The sequence below is a fragment of the Buteo buteo genome, chromosome 16 (assembly GCF_964188355.1).
Source record: "Buteo buteo chromosome 16, bButBut1.hap1.1, whole genome shotgun sequence".
NCBI classification, from domain to species: Eukaryota; Metazoa; Chordata; class Aves; order Accipitriformes; family Accipitridae; genus Buteo; species Buteo buteo.
In genome coordinates, this window is record NC_134186.1 from 10,505,163 (window position 1) to 10,529,422 (window position 24,260).

The 24,260-nt window shown below is 37.9% G+C and overlaps 1 protein-coding gene across 5 annotated transcripts in view; it reads left to right on the forward strand.

Annotated features, from left to right (window-relative positions):
• The window catches only part of KMT5B (lysine methyltransferase 5B), a 32,067-nt gene that overhangs the window by 2,352 nt on the left and 5,455 nt on the right, over window positions 1-24,260 (forward strand). For 3 of the 5 annotated variants that reach the window (XM_075047805.1, XM_075047803.1, XM_075047806.1), the window contains exons 2-8: window positions 6,580-6,822; window positions 7,650-7,797; window positions 17,603-17,768; window positions 19,089-19,198; window positions 21,204-21,370; window positions 22,039-22,058; window positions 22,240-22,376. In XM_075047805.1, the coding sequence (XP_074903906.1) occupies window positions 6,663-6,822; window positions 7,650-7,797; window positions 17,603-17,768; window positions 19,089-19,198; window positions 21,204-21,370; window positions 22,039-22,058; window positions 22,240-22,376 (908 nt within the window). In that variant the 5' untranslated portion in view covers window positions 6,580-6,662. Of the gene's footprint in view, window positions 1-6,576; window positions 6,823-7,649; window positions 7,798-17,602; window positions 17,769-19,088; window positions 19,199-21,203; window positions 21,371-22,038; window positions 22,059-22,239; window positions 22,377-24,260 lie in introns of those variants that run through there. The other 2 variants (XM_075047804.1, XM_075047808.1) reach the window with 2 other exon arrangements.

The following is a 24,260-nucleotide window of genomic DNA, read 5'->3' on the forward strand; positions in this document are numbered from 1 at the left end:
GTGCATTGCATATTAAATGAGTAAGTGGGATGATGTGTCCTTGTACACTCAGTAACAGGACTGAACAGGGTTCTAGAATACTTGTTTTGCTTTGTTAGCACTATCCTACTGCAGGACTACAATTCCCAGTATTCTTTTTCACTTCAAACAGTATTGTGCTTTAATACAACAGACAGTCACCCAAATTAACGTAGTAAGTGTAAGGTATGATACTTCTGTGCTAAACAGTGAATCCAGAGCTGTGGTTTGAGAATGCAAAGCATTTGGGAGCAGTCCCAGTTTAAGTGCTCCTGACCACTTCCCTGACCTTGTCCCCCCACCCTCCTGTAATGTCGTCTTGCACCATGGTTCAAGCCAGCAAGGTTCAGACTTTTCTGGTGACTCCCCTGATTCAGTCACCACTTGGCTCTGCAGTTGTTTTGCTGGCATAGAGGGAGGATGGCATGTAAGTGGGCATAAGCAGGCGAGGGAGCAGCAGGGCTGCTTTTGGGGTTAGGCTGGTTTGAAGTCTTCATTGAACTGTAGTGCTGTTTGTGCCAGCCATGGTGGGACTGCCCTGAACTGCTAGGTTCAGTTGAACCTGTGTAAGTCTCATAGCTAACCTGTTACAACAGCTGACACTTCTTCCCCTTTCAGTGGTCCTGCTGCTGCTCCTCCAGTACTGCATCCTCTCTTGCTCTAGTGCCCACTGGATCCTTTGCTGAATCTGCTCAGCCCATTAAACCAGCAGAAAATTACCTGCTCTCCCCCCTCTTGGATTAATGACGTTATATTGAGTTATGGAGAGGTTCACTGAACTCCAGAATTGGTGGAAAAGTTTGTGTGAATTGGCAAGGTGGAGGAAGGAGGTTCTCCCTCTCCCAGAAACAGTGAGCTTTTGGATTGTCTCTGAAAGTCTGCTGAACACTGGTGTTGCTGCAGTGAGTTGGGAGATCACACAGCCTTTAGGGTGCTTTGCTCAGCCAGTTTTTCAGCCTCACCCTGAAGGGGCACCAGGTGGAGGAAGGCGGGGGGGGGCAGGGGGGAGAAGGGACAGGAGCTGCTGAAGCACTTCTGTATGTGCATTGCCTCTGCCACTTATTTGTACTGGTACGCTGTTGCTTCTGTGCCTGCATTGTGCTTGGATTAGTATCCAAACTGACACAGAAAAATCACATGGCTGCAAAAGAACTGGCACAAGAGAAAGTGGGAAAGTACAGACTGAGCTATTGGTGGGGCATTGAAGCCTAGGTTTGGGTCAGGTTTGGATCCATGTGTGCTCTCACAAACCTGCATCCTGGGGCTGCAGTTCTGCAAACATGTGAACTGACCTGAGTTAGTTTTGACATAGTCTTACATCCTCCCATGTGCCACTATTAATCCATGTCCAATTCTGGACTGAGCTCATTCTGAGAGCTAACTAGCTGAAAAGAAACACTCAAAAAACAGGGGGTTTTGTTGGGTGTTTTTGTTTTGTTGGGTTTTTTTTGTTTTGTTTTGGTTTTTTTCCTGGTGGTTTAATTTACTGAACCAGTTCGTCCTGGGGCAAAGAAAGTCAAAAGTGGATCTGAAATCAGGTGGTTGAAATAAGTATCTGCAGGGGTGGGACTGAAGTAGCCCTTCCTAGGTAGCTTTTATCCTGTTGAGGAGTTGCAGCCTCAACTCCAGAATCTTTGAAGTCCTGTGGGACCACCTGACCTTTCTTTAAGATAGAGCTTTGACTACAGAGATTATGGGCGAGTAAACTCCCAAATACCTTCTTTTTTTTTCACCTTCTGTGGTTGCACAGACCTCTCTTCCATAGCTGGTTTTGCTGTGTTTTAGTATCATCACTAATAATTTGTAGTGTAACACAGAACATCAGGTTCCTGTTTGAAGTGACACTGTGCATTGGCTTCACACCTTCTGTGAGCCAGAAGCATTCTGTGCCTCCCTTTCCTCTCTGGCTTAATGGTACTTGTCTGAGCTGTCAAAAACAGTAGCCGAAATAAGGTTTGAGGCTGTTTTGAATAACCCCTTAAAGCTGTGCAAGTTTTAATTCAGCTTTGATTTTGCTCAGAGTCTTTTGTATTCTTAGAAACTTGAACACTTTTTAGGAGTAGGTGGGATTTTCTTGTTATGCAGATGGGGTGGCTGTAGTGAAATCGTTTACAGCCTGGTGATCTTATAGAAAATCTGGTTGCGTAGTTTTGGTCTGCTTCCCAAATTAAAAGGTCTGTTGCTTTTTTTTAGAGCTATCAGTAATGAAGCATACATATTTTCTTTTAATGCTGTTGATTTGTCCAGAAAAGCTGAAGTTGTGGTCTTGTGTTTTGGTTTTATGTCCTGTATTTGCTTTAGGCCACTGTCTTGTTGAGGAAGACTTCTTGCAGCTATAGTTAATTTAAAAAGGAAAAAAAAAATCCCGAAACTGGTTTAGATGCTTGAGTTAATTTAAATAAAAAAAAAAAGAAACTGTATATTAGAAGGTCCTTTGACTGCCTGTGTACTGGGCAATAGGAAAGGGCAGTATGACCCCGCCTGCTAGGAAACCTCCTGATCCTAGTGCCTTTGCCTGTGTCCTGGAGAGGGATGTACAAAATCCAGTGCCTCTGTTTAGAAGCTGTCCCTGTGTTTTAAGCCGTTATACATTTATATGCCAAAACTGTGTTACAGAAGACTAAAATAAATGATACTTGAATTTCTTAGGGTTACTGATGTATGTGCTTGTATGGTTTAGGGTTTTATTGATTTGGTTTTGTGCAGCTATTTTTTCCCCATCATAACAAGCGTTTTCTGAATTGATAGATTTCACAGATGAGAGCCCAAAACCTGGGAGGCGCAGACAGCTTTTGAGATCCAACAGCCATAGAATTTCTTTACTCAAATTCATAGGGATTTACTACACTTCTCAGTATAAAAGGACTAAGGCTTTTCATATGTGATATATATCTGACTGGTACTGTTTAATCATTCTGGTAAACACTTCTGGATAAATCTGGCTTTGCGAATATCTTACGCTATGATAGCATTAATCATGTGTATGCTTCAGTTGTTGGTAGGTGCTTCCAAATGTTACTGAAATGCAAGTAATGCTCAGAAAGTGTGTTTAATAGGTTTAATAAATTTAGAACCAGGTAAATGAAACTTTGAGTTTTAGGTTTTGAGAGTACCGTTGCAATGAAAAGCTAAATTTCTCAATGAGAGGTGCTGAATGCGATTGAACTATATTTTGACATTTTAGAAAAGTGTCTGTAAAACTACCATAATAGAATTATAAAAGGCAGTATAATTATGAAGGGTAGTGGTATAGTTAATAAAGGGTTAAAACAGCAATGTGGACATTTACATTGAAATAAAAAAGGTCCCTTGGAAGCTGTAATTGTGCTGGTAAACTTAACAGTATAGATAAACCCAAAGTCATAAGGGATCCATGTGTGGTGTTATATTATTTGATGGTGGAGCCCTTTAACAGGAATTTTTAAGTATGTGGAGGTGTAAGTATATTCCAGTTTTTTCTTGAACAGGAAGATGGTGTTCATCTCCTCCTTTTCTCCCTCCGTTCCTAAAGGACTTTTCAGCATGAATCTGATGTAGAAAGTACTGAAAGCAAATCACGTGGTGGTGATGAGCGGGGCATCTCTTGCTCCCTTTTAGGTTATCTGTTGGCGTTAGGAGCTGTGATATTCACTGGGAGAGGAATCCTGTCTGTTGGTTCTAGCTTTTGAAACTGTCTCTTGAAAGCAGTGTTTGTGTATTGGGAGAGGGAATAGAGGCTGAAGAAGCACTCATGCAGTCTTCAAGTTTGTAATTTGGCTGGTGTTAGAAAATAAAAGGCAGCAGTAGATGGAGACAAAGGTTTTCTTCCTCATTAGGCTGCTAGGCTCAAATAAATAATGATTTTTCACAAGAATGTTTGCTAGGCTTCACTAAATGACTTTCAGTTTTGCTTGGGGAGGACTTCTGTTGTCATCTATAGATATCACTATATTTTGCAACAAACCCAAGTATTTTTCCTAATGCGTAGTATGGCTTGAGTATTCTTCTGTGGCCACATCCCTTCTTACCTTTGCTATCGTTCTTTCCTTGTCATTACTGTATTTGTTAGGCAGAAGTGTGTTAGCACAGATAGTACTCACCTTCCCAAACTGGACTTAAGAAAGGTCAGTTACCTTCTTTGTGAGGAGTATGCCTTTATCCAGCTGAAAGTGTAGCGACCATACCTGTTAGTTGTCAGAAACACTACCATATTGAATGGTTTTCCTCAAGATTGTTGCATACCAGTATTCATCTACAATTGGACTTCATGGTAGACTTCATTTACCTGTACTGCTCTTGAACTGTAGCACACTACAGAGTATAGTTCAGTCCTGGTTTGCAAAGAGACGGAGACTGAATGTAGTCGAAATCTTTAATGTGGTTTCTCTTTTAATACTCTTTATTACCACTGTTACAAAAAATGGGGAACGGGGTTTAATTAGAGTATATAGAGCTGTAAAATGAATTGATTGAGAAGCAGAAAGATGGAAGTTTAAGAATGAGTCTGTCATTAAGTGTTTAACTCAGTGCAGATCTTCACAGGGTAGCTGTCTTCTGAAAGAAGTTCAGGTGGGATGCTTAACAAGAAAATTTTGGGGTTTAGGTTTGGTTGTGTTGGTGTTTTTTTTCTTTCCCCTTTTTAAATGTATGCTATCAGGCAAGCTCTATGAAAAAAGAAAAAAAAAAAAAAAGCCTAGTGTTGTCTAATACAGATTTAGCTGCAAGATTTCCAAGGAGTTTTTTGGAGGTCCTGTGTAAAAATGTCTGGTTCTACGTATAGCTAAATGCAATGAATAGGGTTTTCCCTAGTAAATTTTAAGTCTCTGGTTTGTTTCCTGAAGGCTGTATGTGGTAACTTCCTGAAGAATTTTGTCAGTATGCACAGCAACTTTTGCATTCTGGTAGTCAAACTGTTTGGTTCCAGCTCTGTTAAAGAGCTATGTTAAAGCTTGCTGGTCCCCTAAAATAGACATTTAAACTTTTTTTTTTAATCTTGAGGTCAAAGCCAAGCCCTTCTATCACTGGCAGCAAGAAAACTCCTTCAAAGAAGGAAGAAATTATCTCAATTCTTTTTCTTTATATTGAGGCAGTAGTTCAGCCAGCTTTTCCTCAGTATGATTCTGTTACACTTTGTCGATTAACCTTACTACCCTTCTGTGACAATTTGTAAAAGGTCCTAAAACCTGTAGATTTCTGGATGATAGTTCTAGTAAGATGTTTGAGACAATACATCTGTTAAGAGAAACAGTAGAGACAAGTGACTTAATACATCAATCTTCTGAATCTTTTTAAGTAACTTAGTTACTAATTATCTGGCTATAAATGTTTCTGTAGCTTTAAGTAGCTGGATCACATAGGTGTCTAACAGAAATCCAGTATTTTGCTCTTCAGCTGATTAAAAACAGAGTTTCTATAAAAGACACTATTTCAAAACATCTGTTAGGTTGTTGCAAATTTCTGCCACCAGATTGAAGTGCCTGCTACCTGGTGCCTCTTATCTGCTGTGAACAGAGCCTTAATGCTTTTTTTTTTTTTTTTTTAAATTACAGTAAAAGGAAAAGGCACAATTTATTGTTTCTTTATGATGAAGCAGTAGGAGGAGGATGAATTAAAACCAAGTAAATGAATTACTAATGCATAAATGCAATTGTAAAATTGTGTAAATCAATGTTGGATTTTTTTTCATGCAAGTTATACAGAGTGAGATGCAACTGTGTACAAAAGCATTAGTAGCTTTCTTATAATTATTTATGCAAAAGGCATTGAGACTGCAGGTAAAAACTAGCATGTGCTTTGCTGGCCGTTTATGTACTATAAAATTTCAGCTCTACTTGTGACCCCACTTACTACTGGCCCATTGAGCCAGGTGTGTTGTGACTGTGTTTGTGTTACATGGAATAGTAAACATAGTAGCCTGGGTTGTCTAGATCATCTCTGAGGGGTTTTTGAACTCTGATTTTTAAATGAAGATTTAACATCTTCCCCTACCCTCATTCCAAAAATTTTGTCAATTTTCTGGTTGGGGTTTTTGTTGTTGTTGTTGGTTTTTTAACTGTGTTCATCCTTAGTTCTTGGAGGATGTTTGTATAATGTCATTCTTTGCTGTAGAGTTCCAAACAGGTTACAGATTTTATTTATTAGGGAATATAATCTTAATTGAGTGTGTATTTGAAAATACTCCATTTCTGGAGTCACATAGCTGTGTGTGTATTTATCCATGTGTGTGTATGTATGTCTATATAAGTACATAGGTTTTTATGTGTGTGTATAGTCCAGCTCTTAAAATTGAGTTGTCCTTAGCAATTTATTAGCTTTAGAATTCAACCTTTGGTTCCAGATGTGGTTGTAAGTTGTAGGACAGTACTTCACCTGTGGATCTCTGCATTTGCAATAGTTCCCTGTACTAGTGCTAATGAACTGCTTTTCTTTCTTCCTAATGCAAATGCAGATCACCATCTTTCCTTCTGCAGTGTTCTTTTGTTATTGTTGGGTTGTTTTGGGTTTTTTCTTTTTGTTAAAATCTGTGTCTTGGAAACAGTTTCCCAGTAAGTTCTAATCATGTTTATGTTTTGCTTCCAGTAGGAATTGGAACTGAAATTATTCATCCACTTCTCCAAGCCTTTTGAAAAGTGACTAAATGCAACTGAGTCAGACTGTCTGTGGGAATGAAGTGGCTGGGAGAATCCAAGAACATGGTGGTGAATGGCAGGAGAAGTGGAAACAAGTCGTCTAATGACCATGCGCAGAATCAGACCAAATTGCAGCATGCAGGAAAGGAGAATCCGAAGGCAGGCAAAAATGGAGTTGAGAGAAGATCAAGCAGATGTATGTACATGTTTATACAGCTTAGTGCAGTATGTGATTCTTCTATCAATTTGGAAGTCAGGCTTCTGTCTTGTCTTAATTCATGAAGGTCTGCATTCAGCATGTAGCTATCATCAGAAGTATTAATTATGTTTGTATTTGTGGGATGTGTTAACTCACTTCAGGAATATAGATCTCTTCAGATCAGTTTAAAAGTTAAGTGAGAATAACTGGATGTAAATTAATTTTGAACTGGTATAAGTATAAAATACATCTTGGAAATGGATAATGTATAATTTGAATTACGAGCCCAACTTGTAGTGAATGCACATGTAGAAGTAAACCCAGTTTTGAATGCGGTCACATATATCAATAGTCATTATGAATCGGTTTTAAGGAACATGGATTTTTATTTTTGCTATTGGTCTGGGATGAAAGACTAAATACAAATTCAGAGTAAGTAATTTATTCAGATTTTGGGAAAATTGGGTTTGAAATTTTCATGGCTTCATCATGTTCATAGGTCAGAAATTTTAGAGACAGGTGTGACTGACCGGTGTAGTCTGGAAAGATGCTTGTAGTTGGGGAAGTGGAAGAGAGAAGGAAACCAAAATTCATTGGAGACACCCATAAAAAGTGTTCTAAAATACTTTCTCCATTGGCTGCTACATAATTGAACAAAAGCAAGAGTGAAAAATTAACTGTGCTTCTGCTTCTTCAGATATTTTATCATCTTCCTTATTTGTTCTATATTTTTTGTCTCTGACTTGTGGCTGTCTGTCCCTGAGTGTAGCTGGGCTTTGTAACATTCCTTAAATGATGTCTAATTTATGCTTTCTTATTTGCAGGTAGCGGTGCTTCAGGATTTGAGGGTCAAAGTCGTTATGTGCCTTCCTCTGGAATGTCTGCCAAGGAACTGTGTGAAAACGATGACCTAGCAACTAGTTTGGTTCTTGATCCCTATTTAGGTTTTCAGACACACAAAATGAATACTAGGTAACTTGTCTTTATTTTTCTAGAAAAGAATTGATCTTAGTTGATGATGTAATCAGGGCAAAACTGTGGAATTTCTTGCATGTTTACAAAAGTCTGAAAAAATGGCAATTTGTGAGTAGCTTCTGCCTTTAAAATGGTATTGCATGTGAGACGACCTCAGAGCTCTGAGACAGCGTGCATTTGTAATGCTGTTATAGGTCTACTAGCGCTCATGTGTGTTTATGCTGTAGAACACGTTAATAGACACCGTTTCTTAGCTTAAACAGTTAATTAATCATAAGTTTTAAAGCATTAGTAATTTGAAATATTTCAAATACAGAAGCTAGTGTTTGGGGACTTTTCTGTTTATTTCATGTGCTTGGGTGCTTTTTTGGTTTTGTCACCCCCTCACCCCCCCCTCCTTACTCTTATAACATCACAAGAAAGATATAGTTCCTGAGCACTTCAGTGTTGGTGCCACTTGATCTTAAGTTCTTGCAGACCCATGCTGAAGGAATGCTACTCAAACATGTCTGTATGTATAAGATAAATTAATGTGCACGCTGGGAACTTGCTTACCAGAATTGCACATACTTTTGCACTGTTATGGACCTGTCTGAATACTTCTGGTCTAAATTCAGTGTGGTCTTAGGGTTTAGTTGTTGCGTGCTTCTTCCTGTTTTACAGATGTACCACTGATTATAAGTATATTCTATAGATCTCTATTAAGCTTTTGTTTGCATACAAGGTCTGCATTGCTAGCGTAATGGAGAAGCTATATATAAATGATAAGTTTCTAAGGACAGGAATCATGTGCTTATTATTGTACAATAATAAGAGCTGGGGTTTCCAGGCAGCACATCATGGGAAACAAGCTGCTCAATCCTTCAAACTGTTGCTGTAGCCATTTTTAAAGAAGAACAGTTTACCTGTGCAGCATGGTGGCATAACCAGAGTATCAGTTAAGTAGATTTTTGTATGTATGTAACAAGCTGATAGCTTCAAAAATGACTGCTAGATTAATTGGTGTTGTTACATAACATGAATGGTTGCTGGTGTAACCTGACAGCATTAGTTGCACAGGAAATTGCAGCAATGTGGTCCTAATAACTGTAAAGACTCCAAAGAGATTTTTCTTTTTTGCTGGAGAGTGCAACATCCATCTTTAAGAGGAATGCTTGAGTTCTTCCTGTTCCCTGCATGCTGTTGGTTACAATAGCACATTGTGCCCAAAACAGCGTCTAGGTAGATATTCTTACAGTTCAGTTCAGAGTGTCTTTGTATTTCCAGCAGTTAATCGAGCTAAATATATATGCTCAAAAGACTTACTTTTTTTGTTGCACAAATGGTAGTCTACAGCTTATGCACAGGTAGTTAATTCTTATGCTTTTTGCTAAGGAAATGATGTATTCATTGTTTAATAGTTGGAGAAGCTACATTCATAAATGTTGTTTTATGCTGATATGTTTTCAACACCTAAAATACTTTTTTGATTACTAATTTGAATCAAAAGACTACACAAAGGCTATCATCATGTATTTCTTCCTTTCTCAGACTTGGAAAACAGTTACAGGCAGTCTTCAAGGACAGTAGTTAATAATCTTGGAGCACTATGGGAAATACTTGGGTGAGGCTTACAACTTCTACCAGAAACCCAGAAACACATCTTCTTGCCTCTTTCATAATGTCCTATTGAGAGAGTTTCTATTGTTGCAATGAATTAAAATGAAGGCATCAGCATAGTTTTTGTTTATCTTTTTGGTACAGTGATGACATCTGCTTGTTACTGTAGCTCTGATGCTTAGATCATCTTCCTTCCATCTAGTAAGCTGTAGTCTTTCTAGAGCTCCTGAGATGTATTGCTGTATGGCTTTGAGGGAAGGCAGGGGGGAAAACAAATACAAAAAGACTAGACCATTTTCAAAATACCACATGCCAGTACCCAGGTAGATGATTGTAGTAGAAATTAAGATTTGCAGCTTACATTTGGACATCTTCTGCTTCAGTGTGATGAAGTCATATTAGTTACATAGTTTTTGTATTGAGGTGTGCTTAAAATAAAAGGGCCATTTATGATGGCAAGCAAGTATTTCCTGTTCCCTTGCTGTGATTTGTTCGAAGACGTACTGTGGAAGTGACTGTGCCAGCATTCTGCTTTGCTGTTGGAAACTCATAAGAGGTTTGTATTTTTGCAACTAGCAGCCCAGTGTAAGTTGATGACCACTTACTGAAGTTGTACTTTACCTTACCTCTGGAAGCCAGGTCTGTATTTTTGTATGTATAAGTGTCTTCTGTATAAGCATTTTCTGTTCTTTGTTCATTCCTTTAGTTGAAGAGTTTTTAAAGACCTTGTTTTGCCCAGAGTATATTGATTAGAGAAAAAAAACCCTCATAACGTTCTAGTAAAATATCTAGATTATTGTTGGAATGTCTTTGTTTTCCATCTTCTCTATACTGAATTAGTCATCTTATGGTAGAGTAGTGACAAGAACGTGATTGTTATTTTTTCTTTGTTTTTTCCGGGGGCCATAAAAATAAAGTCCTGCAATTCCTGAATGCCCTCCATCTTGGGAACTGAGCTATTAGCTCTGTAAGCTGTCAGTCAAGTCAGTAATGTCTGAAAGAGCTGAAGACTAGTTCTCAAAAGATTACAATTGGATCACCCAATGAGTTTGTCCAGTGTTCCTCTGAAATACCTTCTTGTCACCAGTGATTTGATGGACAGCATAAAATGTAGCTCTGGAAATGTCTTCAGTGGCCTTACCCAAAAGTAACTTTTTTTTCATCCTCTTGGATTTCCAAGAGAAAGCAGGTTGTTTTCAGAGCTTCTGGCCCTCTTTACAGGCCATGTGGTCATTCTTTCATCAAATTGGTAGATCTTATCTTGACAAAATAGGAGGTTAGCAGTTAATAAAAAAAAAAAAAATCCCTGTTTTAGGAAGTATAATCTTGTCAAGTATAGCTGTTCTAAGAGGTTTTGTTGCTTCTTGTACAAATCCTGTTATATCAGACCTTTTTTCTTTTTTTTGTGTCTGTGACAAAGGCTATCCTGGCTGTAAGATTTACTTAGTCTTGCATGCCTGTCTTTTATGTAAAAACAAAACTGATTTTGCAAGCTATTGCTTCCTGGGTTGAAGGTTGTCTAACACTAGAGATTAAAACTGATGCTTGTAAAGAGCAAAGTGAGTTCGTGTTTATCTTACCATCTCTTATTTTCAGATGCTTTTCCCTAGCCTGAGTGCTGAATCTTGAAGTTTGCATGCCTTAATGGCTAATCCACTCTTCGCTGTCTTGCATACAAATGTGTTAGTATTTAAATCTTAAGGCAGACTTCTGATAATACTGCTTCTGTTACCAGTCACTCTTGTTTGCTGGTTCCCTAAAGCACCAGCATCAGGCTAGGGAATACTGAGAGCAGTTCCAATGTCTTTCTGAGTTTGCAAGTGACTTAGGAAGTCAAACGCATTGTAGTCTCTTTTAGGAGAATCTAGGGGTGTTTCCTAACTCCATATTGCTGCTTTCAGAGAAGTTACAAACTGGTGTGTGGTGTGGGTAGTTTTGTCTGATAATGTGAGACTAAAGGACCAAGCTTTAAGAATTTCTGTGTTTTCCATAGCAAACATGAAGTGTGTTGGGGATGATGTGCGGGAAGCTGCTTTCTGTCAACGCTACACTAAGAGCAATTGCTGGTCTTGGTGTAAACCGTCAGGTACTTACTTGACAGGGTACATCACTCTTTGTCCCGTAGAGTCACTGTGGAGCAATAAAGACGAAGGCAAAGCAGTTCCATATCACTTGCGTTCATGGGTCTGTGCTGAATCTCTGCTGTGCTCCTTAGCTCATTTTGATATAATAATTAAAGGGCTCCATATTCATCTTGAATAGGGTTTGGAGGTAGAACAAGTTACATGGCTTCTGCTAAATAAGGTTACAAGGCTGTATAGTTTCTCTTCTCCCTATGGAGATAATGGATTAGAGGTACACAGCTCTTACGTAGTGACACCGTGTTTCAAAGTGAAGCTTTTACATTCTTCAGACCTCAGTGTCTGTGTACTTTCCAAAATGATCTTGTTTGACTTTTGTGTAAAGTCTGCTGTCTCCTTTTAATTTTTGCTGATAACTTAATTCAGTAAAGTCCTTTAACTTGTTCCTGGTTGTCTTCCTTCACTGTATGTGGTCACACACAGTGATTACATTGGAACTAACTGTTTTGCTGCTGCTGAATGTTTTGGATTTAAAAAAAAGAATTGCAACCAAAACCCCGCCCAAACAACCAAACCCCCCACCCCTCCAAACCAACACTCACCACCTTACTCTTACACAGTTTTTCTAGTTGCACCTTTAACTTCAATAAAAAGTGTTATATCTCTAAAAGCTGGAGTGGCTTGCATCCAGTAGTCATGGTAACTGCTAAATTAAATTTACTATGTGGAGTGTCAGAATAGGACTGAAGAAAAGTGTTGGGTTTTTTTTTTGTTGCCCGTATTTATTTTAAAAAAGCATTTATTTAATAACCATATTAAGGAGAATGAAATCATGTGGCTGTTAGAACTTTCTTTACTTCGATTCTAGGCTCTATTGGAGTTTTGACCACACCGGTGCGTGTATAGTTTCAGTTCAAGAAATTTAAGTAATATGGAATACTTTCTTAATTAAAAATTCTGTTTTGAACTTTGGCCTTTAAAGAGTGTGGGGTTTTTTCCAGATAACAACACTGGAGATTAAACACAGAACGAGTTGATTTTTATGTAACTAGCTTTTAATTAAGATACTCACACTACAGGGTTGGGCAGGGGGAAGCCAAAATGTATGTTAACTAAATCAATTGTTTCCACTTATTATAAGCAGATTATTTTCAACTCTTGTGCTGTCTAGAATGCTTAACAGCCTTGCAGTTTTAGCTTCTGTGCTGAATCTCTGGTATTAGATGAACAGTAACTTGCTGTCTTTCCATAGCCACTTAAATAAAAATGATCATCCATACAAAGTGCCTGTTGTTAAGAGGCTAATGGGGTGCTATGTTTTGATAAATTCACTCTTCTTGATGTTCTGTAGACAGAAGTTAAGAAACAGGTTTAGAAGTATAACCCTTTATCATGCACTGGTATGCTATATGGAGTTCCATACTGGATCTCTTGCAGGATCAATTTATCCTTTTTGTTCAAACTCACTGCTCTCAGTGACTTGAGACTGAGCAAGGTACTGTGCTTCTGAACTTACCAGAAACTCTCCTTTAACTTCCTTTATAGGCAAGCATCTCACTGACCTTTGGCTTTATACCTTGGAGTTTCAAGATTCTTTAAGTATTCCCGAGGTAAGAGAAACTTGAGAGAGAGAAAGAGCTTTGCTTCCCCAAGCCATTTTCCTACGTCTTCCTTACTGAGACCGCTTCAGTTTGCCCTTAACTGGGATAAGATCATCTTCTAGCTAATTTTGAAATTGCAATACCCATAGCTTTTTTGGATCTTGTTGACTAGGGAAAAATGCGTGTTTCCTAGGGAAGTGTGAAAAGTTTCTATTCTGCAGGAAGAAGGGCTATTATTATTATTTCTTTAAAGATACTGTGATAGCTGAGTTTTCGTTCTTAGCTTACTTTTAATAACAGACTGTTTTGTGGCAGACTCCATGTTCTGTGAGACCTGACCCCTGAAGCTGTTTGTAGGGTGGCTTAATGGGTCTGTGCCTGTGAGCAGATTGAAACAACAGAGTGTGTTGTTCAGTTTGCATGATGGAATCTATTAAAGGTGCTACTCATAGGAGCAACCAGAAGTCTGGATAAACAATTCTGATGTTAATTGACTCTCTGTTTAGAGACTGGGTTGGCTGGTTTGTTCTGTTGGTTTTCTTGTGCTCTTTCTGTCTCTCTAGTTCTCTTCTTTGAACTAGTCTCCTATTTTACTGACACTTAAAAACCAGTTTCTTTGGCTCGGTTTATATATATACATTTAGCTGTGGGGTCTTTTCAGGCTCTCTTCATGGTGGTGCTCAAAAACAGTCATGTAGACTTTTTCAGCAGATGCATAGATATTTTTTTTTTTTTTTTTTAAATGTTGTGTGTAAATGAGGAAGCACTGTAACACCAAAATGATAGTGTTTAAGGTTGCATCTCAAAACCGATTGGCTTTTTGGTAGGTAGTGCTGGGAAAGACTAATGAATGAACTGCTATTTCATTATATTCCTGGGAGAAGTGAAGTGTCTATCAGCAGACCCTCAAATTCTTAAGGAACGCTCGACTTCTAGGCTTTCTTGGCATATTGGCTTCTTCAGTGTCTCAAAGCGGAAGGTGCCTTTTAAAGTATGGAGATACACCTGTGAAAGCACTGAAGCTTTCATGAGGAGTCTGGGTTGTAGTGTTTTGGATTAGCTCAAACCTTATATGCTCTCAGTGTAGTTTACACATGCTGTTGAGCTGTGAACAAATCACTAACTTGGGCTCAGGGTGCAAAGTATCATTCTGCTTCATTGATTTGGGAACCCTTGAAGTGAAACGCTGTACATCATGATGTTGGTTTTCAGCATCTTCCCATGTACTTGTGGACAGTTCTTGCTTGTTTGGATTCCTGTTTATCTTTTCTAGTTATCTCTGTCTTGTGACCATGTAAAAAATATCAGTACAACATTTTGATAGTTGTTCTGCAGGGGGGCCTTGGTATTAATTTTTGAGCCCTTGGGTGCTGAGAGTCGTGTTCTTTGAAAAACCCAGTCCCTGTTTCAAGTTTCAAATGCTTGGCATACACAGTAACATTCATCTGACCTTTTAATGTTTTGGGGTTTTTAAAATCTCTTCACCCCCTTCCTGTTTCCACACTTCTTTTTAGCCTTTTCAAGGCTTGGGCATACAGTAACTATTCTGCTTCTCAGGAATGATGTTACGTAGTTTCTGCTAGACATTTAAAGGAATTCTGCCAGCAGTGTGGAATGCCTGAGACAAGAACCTGTAGAAACACCTGCGCTTTTTTTTTTTCTCTCCCCCTCCCCTGGCTGGTGGTTCAGTTGGGATACTGCTTTCCTTAGCTAGCCTAGACTAAACTGCTTCTTGGTGATAAACAAGTATGATTATGTCTATCAGCACATACACATTGCCTGCCTCAGGTGCTAATGCAATTTTGAATGTGATGGTTTTTCCACCTGTCTTTGCTCCTGCAGGTCACTTAGCTAAAAAAAAAAAAATGGTGCATTTTAACATATAAAATGTAAGGGAGAGGGCAATCATTCATTTAGCCCGGCAAGAATAGACATAGCTGAAGACCAGTTTTAGCTGTAAATCCTGTGGCTTTTCCTCCTATAATGTTTGCAGATAAAGATGTAAACCAAATGTTGACCTGTCATGTTTGTGCATATTGGTGTGCTTTGTACTTCTCGTGATATAATACAGTTGGATCCTTGTTGGGAAAACTGTTTCTGAAAATAAGAGCAAGTCTTATTCTGAAACTAGTCAGGTTCAGTTCAGGCTATATCATTTTAAATTCCCTTAATGTCTGAGGAAGCTCTCTGAGTTATGACTGTCAAATCTGGGAGAAGTCTTTCTGGTTTTGGGAGAACTGGGAGATATTCTTCTTGTATCTGGCATGTTGAGGGAGACTTTGCTGTGCTACAGAACAAAAATAATAATGATCATATCATCTGTAGTCTGAAGGGAGTTTTCCTCCATGATGAGGTTTCAGCAGCTTGTTAGGCAGTTAGCTTTTGGGGGAGATGGGATAAGTATATTCTTTATTAAAGGACTTGATTTGAAACTTCTTGGCAGGGTACATCCTACAATTCTAAGTGGGCATCTATTTCTTGACTGACTCTTGCTATCTTGTTAGATGTTATCCCAGCCAGAAGAAAACTTATGTAATGTCTTCTTGGAACTCCTTACTATATCATATCTGAAAGCTCACAGGTTTATGCTGATAACTTTTGCCATATTCAAAAGGATCTAAAAGATTGCTTAGTCATTATATTACAAGGAAGTTTTTCAGATGGAGGAGTGCAGGGAAGATGCATGAAACGCTGATAACCCGCACTGCTACTGGAAGGGATACTGCTGTTAGGAGGTCTTTATTGTATCAGGAGCATAAATAGAGCATTTCATTCCTAATGAAGGAGCTTGAATCCTCATCACTACTAGTTATTTATGATTTAAACTCTTGCTATTTTACAAGGTGCAATAAAATTGGGATGTCCAACACTTAAGGTGTTTTGTTTCCTTCATACAAGTTGCATAGAAGAAGCAAATCTTACTCAGTCATCTGAAAAGAAGTTACTTACAACATTCAGCGTTCTAAGATGAGAATAAGCCAGGTGATACGGTAATTTAAAAAACAGGGTATCAGTGAAGGAGTTGATGAGGTTTCCTTTCACCAGCTTCAAGAATTTATTTCCACTTGTTTACTTTTGTCATCAAATACAGACTTCATTTGGTAAGTAGGAGGAAATAAAATCAGCATGGTAACACACTTCAAGCAACAAGTAATGGGACTTAGTGTTATGGATTTAATCAAAAGCTGTTAGCCTGTTCAACACTTTCATTATATGCTGTGTAAGCAAAAGGTGTGAGTTGTAAAAGGAGCTGCAGAAAACAGCTTTTCATGACCCTAGAAAGTTTTTACCTTTGCGAAGAGTCCCCTGGGGTGTGTCATACACTTAAAAGTACACACATCCCACCTCCGCCCCAAAGCAGAGCATATACAGGTATGTGCTCAGTCTAAGGCAGTTTATAGAGATTTGACATAATCTCTAAGTTCTTTCTCTTGATAGTTTTGCAGCTTAGAAGTGGAGCTCCTGCTTCTTGCAGTCATATAGTTTTTTTCTGTAGGCAGTTTTTTCCTGTTGATGATACGAAGGATAGTTTTTCTTAAATCTCAAGCTTTGGGAAGAAGGCAGAATTCTCTGCTAATGTACAGGGGTTTATTTTCATATTTTTATCTATCCATGATTTTCAGATACCCGTTTCCTGTAGCCAATATTCTGGGGAAGAAATCTTACAATCGCACTAACCTGTGGAAATTCAGTCTTCCGCAGATGTAGTATCTATGCTGTATGTTACTATTTATAGATACTTCTTATGTAGTCATTAAAACGTGTGTTTTACATTAATGCAAATGTTGAGTTTGCAATCTACATAAACCCATATAGTGGATTTGTCAATATAATAAGGCTTTGCGTTGGGCAAAAGTTGATTTGAAATCACTCTTCAAGATAGGTACATGTTTTTTCTGTTTTGAGATTTATTTCTCAGTCTTTTCAGTTGTGCTGTCTTAATTGTTTGTTCCCTATTAAAAAAATTCAGTGTAATATGTGAGGTTTTAGAGGGCTTAAATTTAAAATCATGCACCCCCCAACCCAGCTACAAAAGCCAGAACTGTGCATAGATCCCCTGATAATAGTGTTAACTAGGAAGCTTTACAGCATCTAGTTTATTTGCTGGACTTTTTTGCACAAGCACTTTTAATGATAGTAAATTTATTAGGAAAGTAAGGGCAGTGACACTTTTATTATACTAGTTCTTTAGCTTCTTTGTTCCACATGATAGGTGCTGAAAAAAATGAAATATTATTCTATGTTGGTTAATCTTATCGGAGATTTGTTTCAGAAATAGATTGTGCTTCTTGGCAGAATGGAGGGTTTTAACGTTCCAAGTAGTATGCTCGGCTTTACCTTGCCTCTACCGTTATCTCAGGAAATGAGGGCCTGTGATTTGAGTACACAGTGGTCAGTTTCTTTATGCTAAAAGTTAAATATTTATATGGCTAGCAAAAGAACTCTGTGCTGCGAGTAACTGTGAGGAAGAATTGAAAATTAATAACAGTGGACTGGAATAGCTTTATTTTTTTATTTCAGATTTCGACCTATTAAAGGAAGGCAAGAAGAACTAAAAGAGGTGATTGAACGTTTTAAGAAAGATGAGCACTTAGAAAAAGCCTTCAAGTCCTTGACGTCAGGTGACTGGGCCCGGCACTATTTTCTTAACAAGAACAAAATGCAGGAAAGGTTGTTCAAGGAACATGTAGGTGTATTTGTAATTAATGTGCTTTTTCAGATGGTTGAAAGGCTAAGAAAACGTAAAAATTTCTTAGGAATGTAGCCAGTAGTAAAATAATCCACTGCACTGTCATGTTATTTGTTTCACTGCTTTTCAACAGAAACTTCCTTTGTTTTTTAAAAGCCACCTAGCTTCTACCTCCTCCCCCTTGTCCCTGCTTTTTTTTTTTTCTTGAGTTAACTTACCACTGCCTTTTATTTAATAGACATGTAGAAGGGAAGACACATTTGCCTCTTCTGCTGTTGGCTTAAGTCATAAGCAGAAGAGAGAAGACCTACTTCCAGGAGATGAAGAGTTTCAAGGACTTCTTTCATTCTTTGGAACGGGTTTCTCCCCCCGCTCCTTTTTTTGTTTGTTCTGTGTTGGGTTTTTGGTTTTGTGTTTTTGTTTTGTTTTTTTAACTTGCAGCTATTTTAAATCAAATTTTGTGACAAAGAAAGGTGAAGGAAAAAGGAGAAGCCTTGCTACCTCAAATTACCTCAGTTGTTTGGGTATAGGGGCTTTATGTGGGAGTGTTACTCCTCTTCCTCTACTTCCCACACCCCAAATCCGTTTTGTGTATAGCATAAAGGTTGTTGGTTCTCAAAGTTGCAAGGAAATCGTAGTATTTTTTTACTTAAAAAACCCAACCAAACAAACAAAAAAACCCAAAACAAAAACCAACTCCTTCAGGAATGAGTGCGTTGTTTCCAGATATAACCAAAAGGAATTTGGCCTACTTTAAAGTGCATCAAATCTAGTAGTATAGAAAAAAGGAGGCAGCAAATTCTGCTTTCCCATAGTGTTTTTTGAGTAATACTACTGCACTTTAAAAAGAATTGATTGAGCAATCCCTGAATTCAGTATCTAGATTTGTCAGGGAAGTAGTATCTTTCTCAGAACTGGAAGGAATAATATCGGATCCTGTAGATTGTTAGGTCTCAGTGGTTTTTAAAGATCAGAGAAGCATTCTTGAATGCAACTACTCAGTGACTTTAAGAAGAAATAATCAATTTTCATTGGTTGGACCAATTTTGTACCATTCAAGGCATCTTTATTTTTTTTAAACTCTTTTGTTAGCCCTGTGAGGATCCCTGCAAGTCAGTCTGGAGAAATAAGATTAGTGTAATGTGTATAGTTAAAATTTATAATCAGAAATGCATTTCAGCAAACAACATCCCATTGCAATATCCATTTTTTGTGTATTTTTTTGTGCAGTTCACTGACTTTCATTATTTTTATATGAAGTTCCCCACTGCTTTTGTTTTGCTTGTAACAGAAAAATACTGTTTTCTTTCATTGCAGGTATTTATTTATTTACGAATGTTTGCAACTGACAGTGGGTTTGAGATACTGCCTTGTAATCGGTATTCTTCTGAACAAAATGGAGCCAAAATTGTTGCAACAAAAGAATGGTAAGAAATATAGTTTACTGTTGCATTCCATTTCTGTCAATTAGTTTGAAAGGTTCTAAAAAATGATATTGAAGAAGTATGATTTAGAATTAAAACTGCAACCAGTGAAATAGAAAGTTTTGTATTTTTACTTACAAATTAAATTCGGTGTCTGTTTTTGCTAAGTACTTAACACATAATACATGCATCTGTAAGACGTGCTTTTGTATATTTGGATGTAATCATACAGTTTTCAGTATACAAGTTTTTTTTATCTTGTTTTCAGTCAGATAATTATTTTCCTCTAATCGTGAGTTGTTGGCCTCTTGTGAGAAACACAGCCATGTCGAGACTGGCATTATGCTGGATTTGTTATACAACAAATAATTGTGAGGAAAACTGAGTTTTTCACCTTTGTGAAACTGAGGGGTGTTATTTGCGTATTTTGATTGTGCAAGATAAATCTCTCCTGGAAACACAAAGTTGGAACCACAGTGTATTACCCCATCTCATTTTTGCACATCTGAATTTCATTATAAGCGTGTCGGTGGCAGCAACAGCAGATCCCTGGGTTAATTCAGATTTTAAAATAAATTTTCCCCTTCATTCCCTGTCGTCCCTGTGTCCCGTCCTGTCCGTCCCGTGTCCCGTCCCCCCCGTACTTTATATTTGTTTTGCTTTGTGGCAGTACATACTCTTAACATCACATCTGAGATGATGATAATGCTATTATGTGCAGGCTAGGATTGAGTAGCTAGATATTATACAGGCAGCGTACCAAGTAAGCATGCCATTACTGTGGGGCTATGGCCTCAACATGTGGGAGGGTAAGCTTTAAGAAGGTTGAGGCCAGTTTCTAGCTCTTCATGACTGTAGCTGGAAGTTCCACAATTATGATATAATCATGAGTTGGTTTGGTTTTTTTTGTTTGTTTGTTTGAATTCTCCCCTTAACTGATTCTTTGGGGTGGAAGCTTTGTATTTAGGTGTGTTGAAAATGAACTAACTTTTCATGCTCAAAATCTTGAGTGACCTGAGAGAGAGCAAGACAGGAGAGCTGCTTCTTAACCCTGCCAATATCTGGAAAACCACTGAGACTCAGAACTGATAGAGTTCTCAGCACTCTCTATAAAAGGAGAATTTTGGACTTAAAAGGCTTGTCTTCACAAACCTTGGAAGATTTGTGTCCTTCGTGTATATTTAGTATCTTCATATTCATCTGTGTCAAAGTAATCTGGCTAAAATTTGGAATGGCCACTCTAAAAAGCAGTAGAAACAATGCCCTTCCAAGATAATGGAAATTGTGTGCTTCTTCCTAGGCTGAGTATTCAGCATCTCTGATCTGCTATATTTATGATGGCAGTTTGGCTGTCTGCACATGAAAGCATCATGGTTTTGTTGGTCATCCATCTGTGTGTGTGTGTCCCAGCCCCCTGCCAATGGTCTGTTTCAAGGACTAGCTTGATGCTGGAGAACTGCTCATGAGAGAGGAAAACATCTTGTGTGTATTCTGGCCTTGTTTTGAGTCAATACTGGCCCTTTTTTAAGAAGCCACTGAGTTCTGAGTGTCTTCATTATGCTGTGTTTTCCTGGCCAAAGGAAGAAGTATAGGAAATGCAAACAAGAGCAGCTGGAGGAAGTCAAAATGTCTTATGTGCTGATGGGAAGGGAGTGTGCACAAATGAAAAAATCTTGCTTTTCGTTTTAACAACTGTAGAAGCTGAAGTAATCAACTCTTGCAATTTCTTGCTTGTAGTGTCAGGACATGGTAGAAACAATGGTGGTAATGTCTGTCAGAATTGGTGTAATTGATTCTATATAGTAGCATAAAACCATTTATTTCATGTCTGATAAAAAGTCTATTTAGCCTAATATCCTGTCTCTAACTGAATTAAAACATGAGGTTTATAGGGGTTGAGATATGGTTTACAAAACACTTCCTGTTATTGACAGCTTTTCTTCTTGTGAAATTACTTTGCAATTTTGGCATATGTATTCTTACTTCTGCTACTCTTTTTACACTAAAGGAAACGAAATGATAAAATAGAATTACTTGTGGGCTGTATTGCTGAACTATCAGAAATGGAAGAAAACATGCTGCTGAGACATGGGGAAAATGACTTCAGCGTCATGTATTCCACACGGAAAAACTGTGCACAGCTGTGGCTTGGTCCTGCTGCATTTATCAATCATGGTGAGTAGTAAGTATAGGAAGCATGTTAAAGGACATAAGGAATTCTACTCAGAAGTGTTGTTTTATGTGAGCTGAACAATGCAGGACCTTAGAGAAAATGTCTGAATCTGGCATACTGGATTACTGTAGGACAAAATCCTGTTGGGATTTTCCTAGACCAGACCTGATGGGCTGTGTACTGGGAAACTCACAGAAGGCTTTAGGAAAGTGATGCCTTCTTCCTTCACAGAGACTTTGGAACTGGCAGCTAAGTTAGTGGAGCATATCGTGGGTTACCTTGAATTCTTTGTGAACTTAGTCAACAGTAACATATTTCTTACGTGAACTTCTTATGCCTTCTTTAACCTTTTGCACAGAAGCTTAACTGATTCTGTTGCATTTGTATGCTGAAGGAAAAGCAGGTAGGGTTTAAGATAAATCCTGTTACCTTACAGAGGAGAGAAACTGAACATTTGTGGTAGCATAGGGAAGAGCTCAGAAACCAAACTATATCAAAATAGATATCTTTTGATGTATAGCTTTGTGCAATACTAACATAACTCCCAGTATTTAGTTGAGATTCTACCGTTATTGAAGTCAGAGTGAATCCTTACTTTAGATATCTACAACTATTCATGTTTCAGGTCTTATCAACAGTTAATTGACTTTATCTTTTGGACCTTTTTCAGATTGCAGACCTAACTGTAAGGTAAGCAAGAAATTAAAAGTAAATAAATAAAGCACCCCACTTTTTTTTTTCCTCCCCATTTTTCCCTGCACCTTTTCTTCCCCAACAGTTTTATTTTTTTTTCTTATTCAGATACTGTTCAACCTTAATGATTAATTTTTTTTTTCTTCCCCCCTCCCCTTTCTGTTGTCTCCTTCCCCAGTTTGTATCAACGGGCAGAGATACAGCATGTGTGAAAGCTCTAAGAGATATTGAACCTGGAGAAGAAATCTCTTGTTACTATGGAGATGGGTTTTTTGGAGAAAATAATGAATACTGCGAATGTTACACCTGTGAAAGGTATGCGTTGATGTAAATAAGTTTCAAATGGAATTGGGCATATTCATAATATATTCTGTGAAACTTGAAGTCCTTTATTATGAGTACTCAGATTTTTGGACACATTACAATTGCTTCCTAACTATTTGTTATAATGATATTTTTTTATGTTTTTACTGAATGGTCATGTTTCCTGAGAACTCCTGCATGCTGTTTTTCTTTTAATTCTCTGTTATGGATATAGCCCAAAATGAGAATAACAAAAAAGAAGTGTAGATTCTTAAAAATATTTGTACGGAATAAGGTAGAATTGGAAGGAAGAGCAGTTGTAGCCTCTACGAAGCCTTTAGCAACTGACCCCCAACTTTTGCTCTCTTCTGCACTAGAAAAAGTAAATTTTATTAATGTTTTCTATGTTAACCTGAAATTCTCTTCTTCTGCTGGGAATGGGCAAAGTAGTTTTCACCCTATGGTACTAGAACTTGGGGGTTTGTGTACTCATAAAGATCTACTGGTTTGGACAGTACTTGCCTATATCTGTCCATCGCATAATAGCAAAGTTGTTGTTATACTTGTTTTTCACCTGTGCTGCCCCAACCTAGTTTCTTCACAAAATCAGTTGAAAGAATTTCATAGTTGTTTTTGCCATGTTGAAACTTCTGCTTACTGTGAGCATGGAGGCTCAACATCATATGTGAGAGTTTCACCTAGTTCCAAGAGGAACTACACAGAACCTATGACAGTTCTATTACTGTTTCACCTAACTGTGGGGAGAGAAAACCTACAAAGGACAAAATATTAACCATATTGAGAAATAGCTTTGTGCACCTACATATAAATAGTTTAAGAACCCTACCTTCATTTTTTACTAGCTAGTTTGGTCACTAACAATTCTTGCAATTCAAGGGAAGACCTTCTGGTGTGGACTTTCAAGGTCATATGCTGTTGGTAGATCATTCCAAGCGAAGGGTACAGTCTCAGTCTATCTAGAGAGCTGCTAGTAAAAATGTACTTCAGTCCTGGGAGGTGTTTAGTATTGAATTAATGGGCACCATGATTGTTCTTTCCTTGTTACTTGGAGTGATAATGTTTCTTTTTGCTCAAGTTCCTTTGATTGTTGATTTTAATGTAATACAGACATACTTTCTCTTTCAGGACAAACCAATTTTATGTGTCTGAACACTTTCACTAACTTGTCATCTTTGTATTTTAAGTACAGGAAAGTGTTATATTTTAAAGCTAACGTTTGGGTAATTCTAACTTTAGGAATCTGTTTTTCGGTCACAAGGCTGTGTTACAGCAATCAAATATGAGAGATTTTAATTTAGCAGAGTTGAGCAAGGAAAAATTAGTCCTTACCAACACTGATGAGGCAACTGTCGCTTCGTACACCACAAAAAAAATCATCTTTAAGTGACCTGATTTTGACTATGGTCTAAAGGGTGTTAATTTGTAATGTTAAACTGCTAGACTTCTAAGGATCTGTGGAGTACATTTGGGAGCGTTGGCTCTGTACAATGTTTTTTTCCAAGCCTCTGAAAGTCATCACCAAGAAAATTGCATATCTTTACATGTGTGCATGTACTGTTTTTAGGTGAGCCTGCTGTTCATGCTGGCTAACTGAGACAACTGAGCACCAAAGGTGACAGATCAGAAGACAGTTGTGGTTTTTCATAGCACTATTACTTTCTGATCTAAAGTGGCTGTTGCTTGTGCTAGGTTCAATCTAGTATCTTAAGCTGCCTGTAATTTGCAGAATACAAAATAATACGGAAAGAACATTTCATATCAAACAATTACCAGTTAATTTGAGAACAAGTATCGTGTCTGCATAATAATTAACCTTGAGGAGCTTGAGAGCCTGTCTAATCTTTTTGGTGCACTTTTGGTTAAGTTCTGTAGATT